This window comes from Taurulus bubalis (assembly GCF_910589615.1).
Source record: "Taurulus bubalis genome assembly, chromosome: 15".
Taxonomy (NCBI): Eukaryota; Metazoa; Chordata; class Actinopteri; order Perciformes; family Cottidae; genus Taurulus; species Taurulus bubalis.
The window spans coordinates 15,365,869-15,381,167 of record NC_136603.1 but is presented as its reverse complement, the minus strand read 5'-3'; the positions used below and the strand labels follow the sequence as shown (position 1 = coordinate 15,381,167).

The 15,299-nt window shown below is 39.4% G+C and overlaps 1 protein-coding gene across 1 annotated transcript in view; it reads left to right on the top strand.

Moving 5' to 3' along the window:
• Positions 1 to 6,584, top strand: part of nalf1b (NALCN channel auxiliary factor 1b) — a gene marked incomplete at both ends in the record, with an annotated part of 67,596 nt that extends 61,012 nt beyond the window's left edge. The window contains 2 exons of the mRNA XM_079231392.1: positions 3,253 to 3,424; positions 6,283 to 6,584. Coding sequence (XP_079087518.1) covers positions 3,253 to 3,424; positions 6,283 to 6,584 — 474 coding nt within the window. The remainder of the gene's footprint in view (positions 1 to 3,252; positions 3,425 to 6,282) is intronic.
• Positions 6,585 to 15,299: the final 8,715 nt, after the last annotated feature.

Here is a 15,299-nt window from a genome sequence, read left to right as displayed (position 1 = left end):
TCATGACACTCCTCCCTATCTCTCTCACTTGCTGTCTTTCTCCCAGAAATTTGGCAGCACAATAACAAATTACTAGTCATGGGTCTACAGCAGACTGATGGTTGTGAGATCTCGCATGCAGCATCATCAGTGGGCGTCTCTAACTGGGACGGAGTGCAAAAGGACACGACTGTGTGGCAAAGGGCCAAAAAGAGACGTGGTTTCCACACCACATCTGTTCACTTCACACGGACGTTGTGCTGACTGGCAGGCTCTCAGGACGCGCCCGCCCCTTCTTGTTCTTGTCACATGGTCTCGGTGTCACCTTGATTTAACCTACTGTAGTTCTTTGTCCTTGTAAATAAGCTTTACCATTAAGAAATGTGAAACGGATAGGTGAAATGCCTGATCAACCCCAAAACAGACACTACTTGACACTCATTGCCAGTGACATTGTTGGTGCAATGTGTCTTCATGTCCTCTTTGCTGACAAGTACATGCTGAGGAGTTGTCCAAACACCGGGTATAGGAGGACATGAGGTGGAAAATGTGTTGCACAAGCTAAATACAAAAGACAACCGGTTACTCTCACACATATAGTGTACATGGACACTTATTATCACACATACATCTCACAAGTAATTTAAACATTTTTATATAATGCTGTATGTACAAGATGTGACATTAGGTAATGTGGAAACATATTCATTTGTGACATTCATGCAGCGGTAGATTAGAGAGAAGGGCAGTGTGTGTGTGTGTGTGTGTGTGTGTGTGTGTGTGTGTGTGTGTGTGTGTGTGTGTGTGTGTGTGTGTGTGTGTGTGTGTGTGTGTGTGTGTGCGGTGTCAACGGGAACCAACCTTATCTTCAACTGGAAATCCAATTATTAACGCACAGAAATTTACTGTACAGTATCTGTGCATGTGTGCAGAATGCCAGTATGTGCACATGTTTAGTAATGCACATAGGATGTGCCTCTCAGTCTACAATGAGCATGACAGATAATTCAGAGGAGCAGTTGCTATGTTGAAGCAATATTTACATTATGATATAATTGTGTGGTCCATTTCTGATGCTACAAAGTGACATCTGAGTGTCCATTAGTAGCACAAAGCATATTTAACAAATTTCCCCCTGGGGATGAATAAAGTATCTATCTATCTATCTATCTATCTATCTATCTATCTATCTATCTATCTATCTATCTATCTATCTATCTATCTATCTATCTATCTATCTATCAATCTATCCATCTATCTGTCTGTCTGCCTATCTGATCTATTTTGGTCAATGATTGTCACAGTATTGCAAATTGTTAAACTTTTCTCATTTTAACTTACAGTAATATGCCCCGACTCAATTTGACAATTTCTAAGAATAGTTTCCAAATGTATTCCATTTATTTTTCTTGTTTGACTCACATATTACATTTGAAATTTTCTCTATTGATATGCAGAAATATGTGTAAAATTACACACAATTACATTACTAATGCCATATACAGAGCGACAGAATGTGTGAGAGGTCTTTGACTCTGCCACATATAGTAATGCAAAAGGAAATGATAGCCCCTGTTAAGTCCACATACCATTATCAACATCAGTTCTGCTATCCCAAAGCACAGCCTGCCATGTCTGTTATTCAACCTTTAGGATATAATTTATTCATTTTGTACCATCAATACCTTTTCTCAAACTCTCTTCTCTTTTACATTATACTTACATCTTACAACTATAAAAACATCTACATCTTATACTTATACAATCCCATTAAGTCTTTGTTCGTCACTTGTCTACTTGCATGTTTGAATCGTACGTTTTTGCCAAAATAATTACATTTTGTGCCCATGTCTATATTTCCTCTTTAATGTGTTTTATATATATATATATATATATATATATATATATATATATATATATATATATATATATATATATATATGTGTCACCTAGATGAGCCCTAGATTACAATTATACAAATACCAACATCTTGATATCGATCTTGCGCTCATCTCTTCTTTATGGCTCACAACCATAATAGCAACATGCACAGTCAGTATCTATTGGGGAATACTAATATGATCTATATCTTTAAGGCGCAATGATTAGCTTTTAGCAGGTGCTAGCTTGCCCCACGGCCCCACGGTCCAGAGTATTTCACAGGAAGTACCAGTAAATTACTGCAGATGATTATACCACATGAGGCGACTAGCTTACTAAAGGAGAGGAGACAAATTAAGTGCTAAGTAAATGATTTTTCCCCACTTGTGCACTTGTAGAGTTGAGAAAATGGGTGAGAGCATTTGTATAAATTACTATAAACAAACTCCAACATTACATGATAGAGGCCCTGTTTTAACCATGCACTGTGTATTTGAGCTCATCTCACATATAATACGCTTCTTTTTTTTCACACTGAAACCTGTTACCCAGCTGCCAATCCACACGTGTTTGTTAAACGTTAGTGAACTGGTGATAATTAAAAAAAAAAGCTATTTGTCCTGCTGTGTTTGCATCAGACACTGTTAATAACTTAGATTGTTGTCTACTTTTGATATTGTATTAAAAGAGCTGTCTATTTGGAAGTGATAGGTCTTCCAATTCCGTGTTTTGATACTTGAATGCCCACTTAGTAGCTTCTTCCAAACCTTTCAACCACAACCAATCTCATGGTCTCTTTCACTCGATGGAGTTTGTTTCATTCTCATTTTAAATAACCAAATTCGAAATAGTTTCAGAACAGTTTTGCAACAATGATCTAATTATGATCTAATGTTAGTCCCTGCATTCATCTGAGAGTGATAACAGTAGTGAGGGTACTAATATATTTTCTTTAGAATTACAGTATACATTGTGACTTGAACCCTCTGGTGCATTACATTTTAATCAGGAATTATTTCATGAAACATCTGTTTATTTGAGGATCACTCAAGAAAATTATGCAATGCATTCACAGCCGGCTACACATTGACGCTGCGGTGTTCTTGAGAGGATGTTGGGTAATACTGTATGTTGACTAACAACATGAGGACTGCCCAGCAACAGCCACATTCATTAAACAGTGGATATCAGGATCAGCAGGGTATCTGCTCAGTGTGAATCAATAGCTGTAGAGGTCATCGATGATGCACGTTCACACGCGGGTCTGCATGTGTGTATGCGTTTCATCCAATGCAACCCACCCTAACTCATTGATTTCCTCTCTCTGCACCCCTCCACCTGTCTTTCCCCCTCCCCTCCCCCTGCCCTCACCTCTCTGTCTCTCTGTCCTAGATGGTTTATAAGCCCTGGCTGTGTTCTCAGTACTTCCAGACCACCCAATTGCACTGCAGTAAGCGAATCCCCTGTGGTCAGTACTGCCTGGAGGTGCAGAAGCGGTGCCCCTTCATCCTGCCCGACAATGAGGATCTCATTCATGGAGGCAGCCCCAGTTTTATATGTACAGGTACAAAACAAAAAAAATCCTACAGTTTGTGCTTTCTTCTGTTTGTTTTTAGCCCCTGTGCTTGATTTCTTGAAACCTTATTTTAAAGATTGGCATCAAGTACATACAGCTGCCCAGTGTACTACACAGCTCCACTGAGTAGCTGACACAAACGTACTTTGTTGACTGTTTGAGGGATGAAAGAGCATTACTTCCCCAAATCCTGGGATTGGCAGCTGGGTAACAGGTTTATTTTACCTGGTGCACAGTAGAGTGACCTATTGTACAATATTGTTTGAATAGTGAGGACGTAGTGAGCGTAGCGTCCTGCTCAACGATACTTCAATAGAACACGCACCTCTGATGGTCACACAGGAAACACTTGACTTTACAGTTACAGGATGTTCTTTTTAATCACCAGACTAACAGGGTGATACAGCATAACAACACATTTGGCCAATTACTCACAGCTCCAAGAGGCATTTGTTCAATGGTGGACTGTGACAATAAGTCTGCAGGTTCAGTCTGTACTGAACAGCTAATAGCACTCTGTGGGTCAGTGTTTGTGTTACTGAATGTGCTTATCTCCAGCAATAAACACACACACACACACACACACACACACACACACACACACACACACACACACACACACACACACACACACACACACACACACACACATCTGAATCCTAATAAATGCTTAACCTGGTCAGGACCAGGTTTTTGTCTCCACATACATGGAAGATGAGTGAGTGGGCGCACTAATACAGTGTGAGCTGATTGTTGTCCCCTCAACATGAAAGACGCACACTTACATCACATGTTGGTGCTGCCCTCTGGTGTTCATGTTGAGCATCAGGTTACGTTAATGTACAGTATGGAGGAAGAAATGTATAGTATTGTATGTGTTTCTTATTTGTGAAGCATTTAAACTGATTCATTTGTTTATGAAGAATACTGACCATGGCTGTCTTTGTGACACTTTGAAATGTAAGGATAATGCTGGCAGAATTCTATATTTTTGTTATTATTACTTCAAGAACCAACATTGTGTTGTTCCCTTTCTAAATAGTTTCTGATTTACCTCTTTATTTATCTGTGACTCTCAGCTCCAAGCCCATTCATACTGTACACACTTACATTGGAGAGAAAAAGAAGAAAAGGCTAATGTTACTCAAACTGGAGCGATGAGCACATTTGTCAGGGACTATTTTCAGCTGTCGTAATGAAATGTCTGGCAACAAGGTGACTGAGTCAAAAATAAATTAGAGTTCATCGGAACTGAAGAAACTTTGACTGACTCCACAGATACTATTTAGTTAATTGGATCAATGAATTGGTTTTGGCCTTTCAATGGGCTTTGCCATGTGACATCTACATGTACATTCTGCTCTGTGAACACAAGCCGATGTACTGTATTAAATATATATGTATTTGTGTATAAAGTAAGTGAGTGAGATGAAAAGAGTGATTGCAGCCCTTGCAGGTTGCGTCTTTCACCTCTGCATTTATGTGTGTATTTTGTCGAAAACCTTGCAAACACGGTCACAGATGATTGTCACAATCTTGCTGTAATTATATGGTTCCTCTTGTCACAGTTAAGCTGTTGACAGTCAAACTGTGCTGAGTGGGCACGCACTTATTCAAAGTTCACTCTTCACATTAGCATGCACACAGTCTGTGACAAACCCCTTTGCTTATAATGTCAGTGTAGAGAGTGTCAGTTAGCTTTTTGGGATTTCAGTCCTCATGTCAGTCCAATATATTTAAACACATAATGTGTTGTGCTATACTGAATTCATCTTTAATATGTATTTTGTGTTGTTGTGTTTCTTTAAAAATGTACAAAATACAGTATATTTTTGGACAATTCGTATGCGAAATTCAAACATCAAAAGTACTTCTATAGTGTATCTGGAGGCCTAGTTGACAAAGTAAGTCTACAGTTATGGCGATAATGTTGCTGTGCAGAATATAAAAGAGACTTCAGGGTCGCAGCAGCATGTAGAATAAAGAAATCACACATTCAATGCAACCTGGTTGTGATGTGGCTCACAGCACTGCAGCTTGAGACACACATGAAATGAACGAAACACAAACAAGAAAACATTTGATCGCCATTTCAAAAAAATCTCATCCCTCACATTTTAAAACTTTAGAGTATTGTAAGATGGCATTATCTAACATTATTGCCAATACCGACTAATCATATAATAATTGTATCTATGAAATGTCAGAATATTTTAACATTTTCCTAAGCACACAGCAGATCAAAAACCCAAAACATGAATTTTACAATTATACAATACTTAAAATATGTATATTTGAGAAGCTGTAACTATTGGATTTGTTGCATTTGTGTTTGAAAAGTGATTTTTGATTAACAAAACTATTTATTCTTTTAATCTTCTGTCTGTTAATGACTCAAATAATTGTTTCAGCTCGCAACTTTAAATAAATAAAACACAAGCAAATAAAAAAAACACTGAAATCCAACAAAACCTGAGTTAAAACTAAATATGTTTCTAAGAGACACTATACTGATATGCGGATGAAATATTTGGATCTGCTTGTGTTTCCTTATTAATTGCAGTGCAGTGTCTTGGCCACGGTGCTTTCAGATCTTAATTAATCTCAAGAAACATCAAGTTCATAAAAATGTATTCTGACTGAGGTCCGTTGTTGTTATTGTCTTTTATGTCTTTTGGTTCTCAAAGCAGTGCTTGCGGGGAACGCTGGACAAGCAACAATGCTCTTTTTGTGACAGAAAGCAAGTACAGGATTTATAAAACATGCTACATGCAACATCTTTGGGAGAATGTGTCAGCTTACTGTTTATATCTCCACCACCACCCTTCCCCCAAAACAACCCCCAGGGCTGCTGGAGGACTATCCATCAGGTGTTGAACCTGCAGCAGAGTGCTGTGATGTGTGGTGGGACTCGAAAGTGGACAACCGTTCCCGGGGGACCCTGAAAAGAACTCACCCGCCGTGCCAGCACCGTACCTCCCTCAGCTCCTCGGCAGCCTGCAGACTGTGTAACAGCCGGCTCAAACTCTGCCTGCTGGTCCTCGTCCTCCTACACACTGTTGCCAGCCTCACTGCATCCCACAATGCAACAGGACTGGGCCTCCCCGCCATCACGCCTCTGGAGGAGAGCCCTGCCAGCGAGGAGTGATCGAGCTGCCAGGAGGAGGTGAGGTTGTTGGGGTGGGGGATTCCCTCACCATGGCAACCGATGTGGAATAATACAGCCACGGTTTTTGCGAACGGCGGGAGCTGTGTGCCTGTGGACATTCTGCATAGCATAAATGTGGGACGCTTTGAGACAAAAGACACACAAATCAATCAAAACAAATAAATAAGTAAACAAACAGACATCCTAAGGGACTCATCCAGTCCCTTAAATAGAAAGGGGACAATGCCACAGCCTTTGTTGAGTGGGAAGGTCGGCTTCCCCGTGGCTGATTTTCTCTCACTACGCTTTTTTACACTGTGTTCCAATTAATGGTTTCTGTTGCACTGGCTGACTATGGAATAACACAATCATATTCTCTTTCTAATGTTCATCCTTTGTGTTTGTTTCTGGTTCTCTCATACAGGAAGAAAATGTGTTCTCTAAATAAGACGGATAATGTGTAAAAAAATTAGCTGCAAGTTTGTATGTATGTGTGTGTGTGTGTGTGTGTGTGTGTGTGTGTGTGTGCGTGTGTGTGCGTACATGTGCGTGCGCAATGGTTTGTGTTTCTAGATTTACTGTATGTGTGGGAGCTTGTGTGGGCGAGTGCTTGAATGTGTGTATTTACACATGTGTGTATATGTGTGTGTGAGAGGATGAGTGTTGCTGACACATACCCTAAAAGTCTAGCTCACCGGCAGGTGCAGCAATTATGTTTTTATGGAGCGCCCCCACCCCCCAGATGTCACTTTGCTCTGCCATGTTGGCCACACTCTTGTCCAAACTTCACTGGGTTTTGAATGTGGTTCTGATTTCCATAACAAGCACTCTGTTTAACACAGGTTTATGGTTTTCCCAACACTTTGTTTTGTGAGATAATCTATGAACACTGTTTTAAAAGGATCAAAACCTTTCTGTATTTATTGTGAAACACAACAGGAACAAACAGGAAGCATTTCTCCAATATCACCAACATGGGTATTTCAATTTTGTTACAGTTATAGTAATAACCGTGATTCCCATCAAGGCACCGCACTCACTATGCTGTCATTCTGGGAATGAAAATGTAGACAGAGATGGGATGAACAGTCAGTTTAAAACTTATAAACTTATATAGCAAATGAAATAAATAACAGTTTTTCTGTGCAATGCAGGACTATTATAAACATTTTGGGAGCACACAATGATTTAGATGAGCTAAATGGCTAAAAATGATAGCTTGTTTATAATATATATATATATATATGTATATATATATATATATATATATATATATAATATGTGGCTTCTGACTGCTTCAAAGTTGACGTGTTGCCTGATCTCGGCAGTTACTTTGTTGACTAAAATATTATCGTAATCAAGAAAACTGATGGCTTAACTATAAAAGTAAGATCCAAGCTGAATTAAACCAGAATAACCATTTAAGTTGAAGACAAACCCTACCCTGAGCCAAATGAACAAAATATATTTAAAAAATAATTATACATAATATCATATCAAAATAACATTAATTACAATTTTAAAGGTTTAAAATAAAAATAATTGTACCTGCCATCTGGATTTACAGACATGGCTTGATATCATGTGTTGAACTGTTGTGGTTTAGATGCTGAACTAAAGCATTAGGGGTTGCTCTCCTCAGGTTGCATTCTGCTGTGTTTTACTGAAGATGAACTAAAGACGAGGCCAAAAAACCTGTAGAACGCCTTTCGTTAACACTGAAATAAATTAGGAAGGTTATACATTTTAACACCTGTCATAACAAGCGCTTGTTTATAGCTACCCGCTGTAAAAGGCCAGGAAGCATGAACATGTTGCAACAGATCTTCTGCTCAGTTCTTTCAGAGTTAGCCACATATTAGCATCTTTGTTAATCACTGCACAGGACGGTAAAGAAAGCACAGATAGGATAATTTTATCTCATAGAACAAAACATGAAACTGTGTTAAGCTTGTCTTAACCAAAGATGACATTTCAGGCGTTTTACCGAAACCCTATTCAGATTGTGGTCACAACAATGCTCAGCAAAGTAAACTGACATTAGGAATATTGCACTGGATCATGATATGTTATTTTTGTTCCAGATGAATAAGCTTTTGTCGTTTTAGATTTTAAAGGTATTATCCAGTCAAAATAATGTCTGCAAGGTTCCTTTGTTTCATCCGCCTCAAGGACCTTGGTTATGTTCCCTCTCCCTGCTGTTCAAGTATAAATATTTTTCTTCCATCATCACTTCTTGAAAAAAATAAAATCAATTTCCAGCTTGCCCTTGAATCAATACTGACGTCTTCATCAGTAGAGTCATTGAAACCTCAGGCCTTTTTATTCACAGGAAACATGATGACTGGATGTTACCTTTAAGGACTTTTAAGGACTTAAATATCACTCGGAAAGTCAGCGTGCCACTTGCAGCAGCGTGAAGGAAAATCCCCTGTCCACCAATAGGTGTTTTACACAACTACCCCGCTCCCTGGCCAAATGTTTGTTTCTATTGAATCAAAATGTGTAATCAATTTTCATGAACTGCATGTGGAGGCTCTCTGCAAGGTTATGACCGCCTCTTTTGTTAATTGTCCTCAGCACCACTCCGCACTCCACTTCCGATCCCAAATCAGCTCCTGTAGCATGCCTCCCTGTCTTGTACCTTTCTCCTCAAATCATCAAACTAATGTCTCATTAAGTAAAGGGCTTATTAAGATAAACAGTACAAACATGATCATCAACACAGTCAGACACACCTAACAACATGCACATCCAAATTGTTAGCCGACAATTAAGGGTAAAAACATGGCTCATTTCCTGTTTCTTTCTAAACTCACATACCTGCAGTACTGATGCATTCCACTGGGGATTGCTGGAGAGCAGTAACAGAAACAAATCCAGAGAGAGGAGCATGTCACTGTTTGTGTAAGCACTAAGGCATAACCTGATAATCGTCCAAGTCAGCAGACACTCATGTTTATTCTATATATGTTGACCAGTGTGTGAACAGAAAGGAATGGTGTGACCTTATTAAGGGCTGACTTCTTCTTTGGTTTCTACATTGTCTTTTGTCTATTCGATGAATGAAGCTGTGAGATCAGGTATTCGAAGATGAATAGATGTTGTTGAATGCATTGTTTTCCCACTCTCAAGTATGTTGATTACCTAAATGAGATGTCCAATAAGATATCTGATGTCAAGAATTTTATTATACAGCTTATATGAGGATTTAAAATTCATCATTATTCACACCATGTCTATATAACCAATATATTGGCTTATTTTGACACATATTCTGTTTGGTACCTTCCCCACTCTAGATATGACCATTCCTGCTTGCATGAAACACATAACTACTCATTGTCATTCAGCACAGTACACCCATGCCCATCTAGGGTGACCGCAGTCAGTGACAGAAAAATGCTGCTATTCTATTGACCACCAGTAGATGGAGATATTTATATTCTTTTATATTGTGACTGCTGCTGAAGATCTATCACACAAGGACTGTCATATACAGATGAGTCAGGAAGGCTGAGCGTTGGAGGAGAACATGATGGGCCTGTGAGTAAAAGTGTGCAGATGAGTATGTGTGTGTGTGTGTGTGTGTGTGTGTGTGTGTGTGTGTGTGTGTGTGTGTGTGTGTGTGTGTGTGTGTGTGTGTGTGTGTCATTGTGTCTGTTGCTAATTGCTGTGTTCTCCGTGGAGCTCATGTTGCTACGACCTTGGGGCCTGCAGGACAGGTGTGGAAAACCACTGTTTTTAGACCCACAGGGACCTGCTACCTTCGTTGTCTCATTATTCACTGCAGCTCTAAAGCTGCATGGACTGTAGTATGGAAGCATTGTACTGTGCAATGTGTAATAACTGTGTCATTGCCCCAAGACCCCAAACAGACTAGGGTAGGTGTAAATCTATGTTTTTCCCTACACTTGCCTGATTGAATATTCCCTCAACTCTTGTCTAAAAGGAGATGGTGCACAGAAGGTCAGGAAGAAAGAAGTGGACAACGACCTGAAACTTGTGCCAAAGCATACCTTGTATTGAGTCAAATAAACCCAATTAAAATCTGATATGACACGCTGCTTTTAATGATCAGACGTAATGGGCAACTTGAGGAAAACAGGGTCTGTCAGTGTCGGAGAAATGTGCAACGTCAGCAACAAACAGATTCCATCTCATACGCCTCAAACAGCCCTCACCATGAACACATGTTGGCCTCGGGGATCTCTTCAAGACATACATGTGATTTCATTTTGCCTACCATGTCAGCAGTTCACTCTGTGATGTAAGAAACCATCGCAAACCAACTGTTCGACATGCACAATAAACCATGTCTGCTCCACATGCAGACATGCATCCTCACTGTGGGAGTGAATGTTGTGCATGTGTGTTGTCCTTCATGCCACTGCAGACATGTTAACACCAAGGATGCACCTTGTGTGCAAGGTTTCTTCTTAATTTAAAATCTCCCCCCTGCACGTATAGACTATGTATGCCTCTTGCCCCTCACCCCCAGTGCACCCACCACCAAATGGTATGTACACAGATATTGCCCTCTTTCACTCCCCTCAGCCTCCCTCTCTTGTCCCAATAGTTCCGTTCTCTATCCTGTGGATCTATGCAGAAGCCCATTCCTTTTTTTGGTTGTAAATACGTTCCCTAGTATGCTGAACAATGTATGTCTTTGCGTCCAGGTTTCCTTGTGTATTTTAAGTTGATGTCATGCTGTTACTTTCTTCTTCTTCTAATTATTTTTCCTTTATTTCGAGCGTCTGAAATCATTGATGTTAAAAGAGAATGTGGTGAGGTTTAACCAATAGACTCGTCCTCAGCTTCGCAACCTTATTGTGAAAGGTTGAGGTTCCATGTGTGTGAAAGCGGAAGATTTATGATTATAGAAATGAAAAAGGTTCAAAGTCATATAGAAGTATCATTGCGATTATGATTATTATGATTACTATTATACTACCAGTATATTGTAATATTATAGATGCTTTAGTTCAAGTAACTTCTTTAATTTTTTTACAAACAACTTTGATGAAATGATTTATAAAACAGTCTCACAAGTCATGATCTTTTCGAAAAGTATGAAAACTAATGCTACAATGATTAAAATTGTGTTCTGATGAAAATAAATACAGACATATAATCTGTTCCTCTGTTGTGTTTTTGTATTTTTATGTCATAGGCTTTTATGAACTAAAAATGTAAGGGTGGACGTTTATACCTTGAGGAGGTTTGTGTGTGTGTGTTCTAGATTTACTGTGTGTGTAAGCATGCGTGGGCGTGTGCTTATGTGTGTCTTCACACATGTGTATGTGTGTGTATGAGCAGATGAGTGTCTGTTGCTGACACCTAGCTGGCAGGTGCAGCAATGATGTTGTCATAGAATTGATATAGCAGATACAATAAATAAAAAATGTTCTGTGCTATGTAGGACTATAATGAACATTTTGGGTGCACACACAAATATTTAGATGAGCTCGATGGCTAAAAATGATAGATTGTTTATTATATATTTAATATGTATCTTCTGACTGTTTGATCTTTTTGCCATTGGATTTCATTGTAGAGATGTCGACGTGTTGCCTGATCTCTGCAATTACTTTGTTGAGTAAATGTTTAAAGGTTGGAAATACAAATAATTTGACCTGCTATCTGGATTTACAGACAATGCAGTCATGGTTTAGATGCTGAACTAAAGCATTAGGAGTTGCTCTCCTCAGGTTGCATTCTGCTGTGTTTTACTGAAGATGAACTAAAGACAAGGCCAAAAAAACTGTAGAAAGCTTTTTGTTAAAGAAATTAGAAGGATCAGGAAATCTTTGTTGGTGGTAATTTTATATTGTAATTTCATATTGCCTTTCAATAATACTAAAATAGTATACCTGCTATATACCTGCTGATATAGCTGTCAGTTGTAAAAGGCCAGGCAGTAACATGAGCATTTTGCAACAGATCTTCTGTTGCTCAGTTCTTAAAGAGTTAGCCACATATTAGCATCTTTGTTAATCACTGCACAGGAACTTAAAAGAAAAAGTAAAAAAAAAAATTATATATATATATATATTTTTATTTAGTGGAGCTTTTTTTGAGCTAACAGAAGCATTATTTCAGACAAGGAAGAAACAATATTTAAAATACACAATACAATAGATAAAATGCAGACCTGAAGCATGAATTTGACCCAAATGTCTGTCTACGGGATTTTTAAACAAATTGACAGAATGCAGGCAGAGCATCCATACCTATAGTGCTACTGCCTCAAAAGCTCGGTCACCACAGGTCTTCATGCGAGGGCGGGGGACGGAGCTGAGGGCTGGTAAATAAGGGGAAAGTAGTTCCGCCACATGTGCAGGAGTCTGACCGTGTGATGCTCTGCAAGTGATAGCGAGGATTTTAAAGTGTATCCTATATAGGGAGCTAGTGGAAAGACCCGAGTATGGGCGTGGTGTGAGACCGTCTATTTGTCCTAGTCCGTAATTATTGCACTGGATCAATATATGTTAATTTTTTTTCCAGATGAAAAAGATTTTGTTATTTTATATACTAAAGGTATCCAGTCAGAAATAATGTCTACATGGTTCCTTTGTTTTTTTCTGCCTGAAGGATCTTGGTTCTTTTCCCTCTCCCCTCACCTCCCTAACAGGCTTTTATAGACTACTAATTGAAAGGTGGACATTTGTACCTTGAAGAAGTGGTTGATGTGCAAAATATGAGGGCGAGCCTCACAACGCTAGTTAACATATACAAGAATGTCTTAATCAGTCATTTCCACAACCTCTCAACAACCTGTAATGATGACACAAAGAGCAATCTTCTGACCTTTTCTACCGAGGTGAGGTAGCTGACAACCACTAATGATCCCTAACAATGCTCTCTGCTGCACAGCAGAGATGTCATGTTCAACAAGGTGATTGTCAGCTGCCCGGGCACACAAAGATAATACAACAATTACAAAAGATCTTTTTTTTAAAAAACACCCACTTGTCAGTATTTTACTCTGACATGAGGGAAATCAATTATGTTTCACCATTGAATAAATAAACCATTGATATTCAAGTCAAATTAAAGTTATGATATGAATAGCATTTTTGACATCACTATTTGCTTTTAGTCTTAGTGGCAAAATTGGGGTTTCAGAAGCTGTGTTAATAATAGTTAAAATATACTTACACTAATTGAAGCTCAAGCGTAAGTTCAGTAAGGAAGACAATAGTTACCCTAGTTCATTCAGGAGCCAGTCTGTAGTCTCACAGCGATTACTCCATCAGCTGATTGGGGGGCGTGTATGTTGAATGAACCAACCTGGCAGAGCAATTCCCTAAACCAGCGGTTCCCAAACTTTTTAAGCCACGCACCCCCTTCTACATCCCGACCGGGTTCACGCACCCTCAAGCCCCCACACCTTAAAAAAAAACGCAACAGAGCCTATTTATAGCCGCATAAAATCGGACCAATGCGAGAACTGTTTGCTCGCGCGTGGCGTTTGTTACAAGATTTAGTCCGCTGTATAAATTTCAGTTACACAAGGCGTCACTTTTAAAGAGCAATAAGGATGGCGAGGACACAGGCTCTGAGGCAGATTGCATTTCACATTTATTTACTTAAACACAGTAAGCCACGTAAAGAACGAAGAGTGGCACATGCATAGGCTCAGAAACAGATATAAATAAAAAAGGAGGCTCCAGGGGTGCGCGCACCACACTTTGGGAATCCCTGGTGTAGACCCAACACATGAATGAGACTGCAATTGTTTTTGGCTGTTTTGTAACTCTTCCAATTTTGATCTAAAAAATGTAAGGGGCTTCTGACTTGCACTGGCATGCTTGGTGTTCAGGTGTCGGCGCAAATAAGAGGCTTCAGACAGCTGTTAGCCAGAACCTCACTGCACAACACGCACTGGCTTCGGGCAATCTGCATTGCCAATCCAAGTGAAGCCCAGACCGGAAGTGCATCTATTTATTAAATTGTACGTTTTTAATTGTAATCAAATGTAAATCTTACAAAGGGAATTTTTATAATTAAAAAATCCTACTTTTTTTTTTTTAAATTATGTTTAATATTAATTATTACACCATTAGACCACCATTACATTTTTCCTCCCGCGCACCCTCTAGAGGCAGCTCGCGCACCCCCAGGGGTGCACGCACCACACTTTGGGAATCCCTGCCCTAAGCCAATCACAGCGTTATTGTCTAACTTGAAATAGTTTCTCCTCAGGGCTGTCAGTTGTCATTTCAGCTCTAACCGATGCGACCCTCCTCCACCCCGGGCACCGCCAGTCAGCAGTCGGTCCTGCTTTATTCATCAGCGGGTTACAGCAACTCTAGTCTTCTTCCTCTTCACCACCACCAATGTCTGGACTCCAGGGGGGATTCTGCTGGTGCAGATGTCAGCATCACTACCCCTCGCTTATCCTATTTAAGGGTGGAGTCCAATCGCCAAAGACTTTGCACAATTCAATTGTATGCAATTGTAATGTTTTATGGTTAATCTCAGTAACCCGTCTCTCCTGATTAAACTAAAGTTACAAAGTGATTCACATAACACAATGAGTCAATTGTAAAACTAAATTGTAAATATACAAACTAAAATTAAATAAATAAAAAACTGCTAGTCCCTAGTGTTTTTCAAGCTTCAAACACCCTCACTGGAGCCTATGTAATGCACCTCTGCACAATTCCTCTTTGGATGCACAATGTCTGGTAAGTGCATGTCTACACCGGC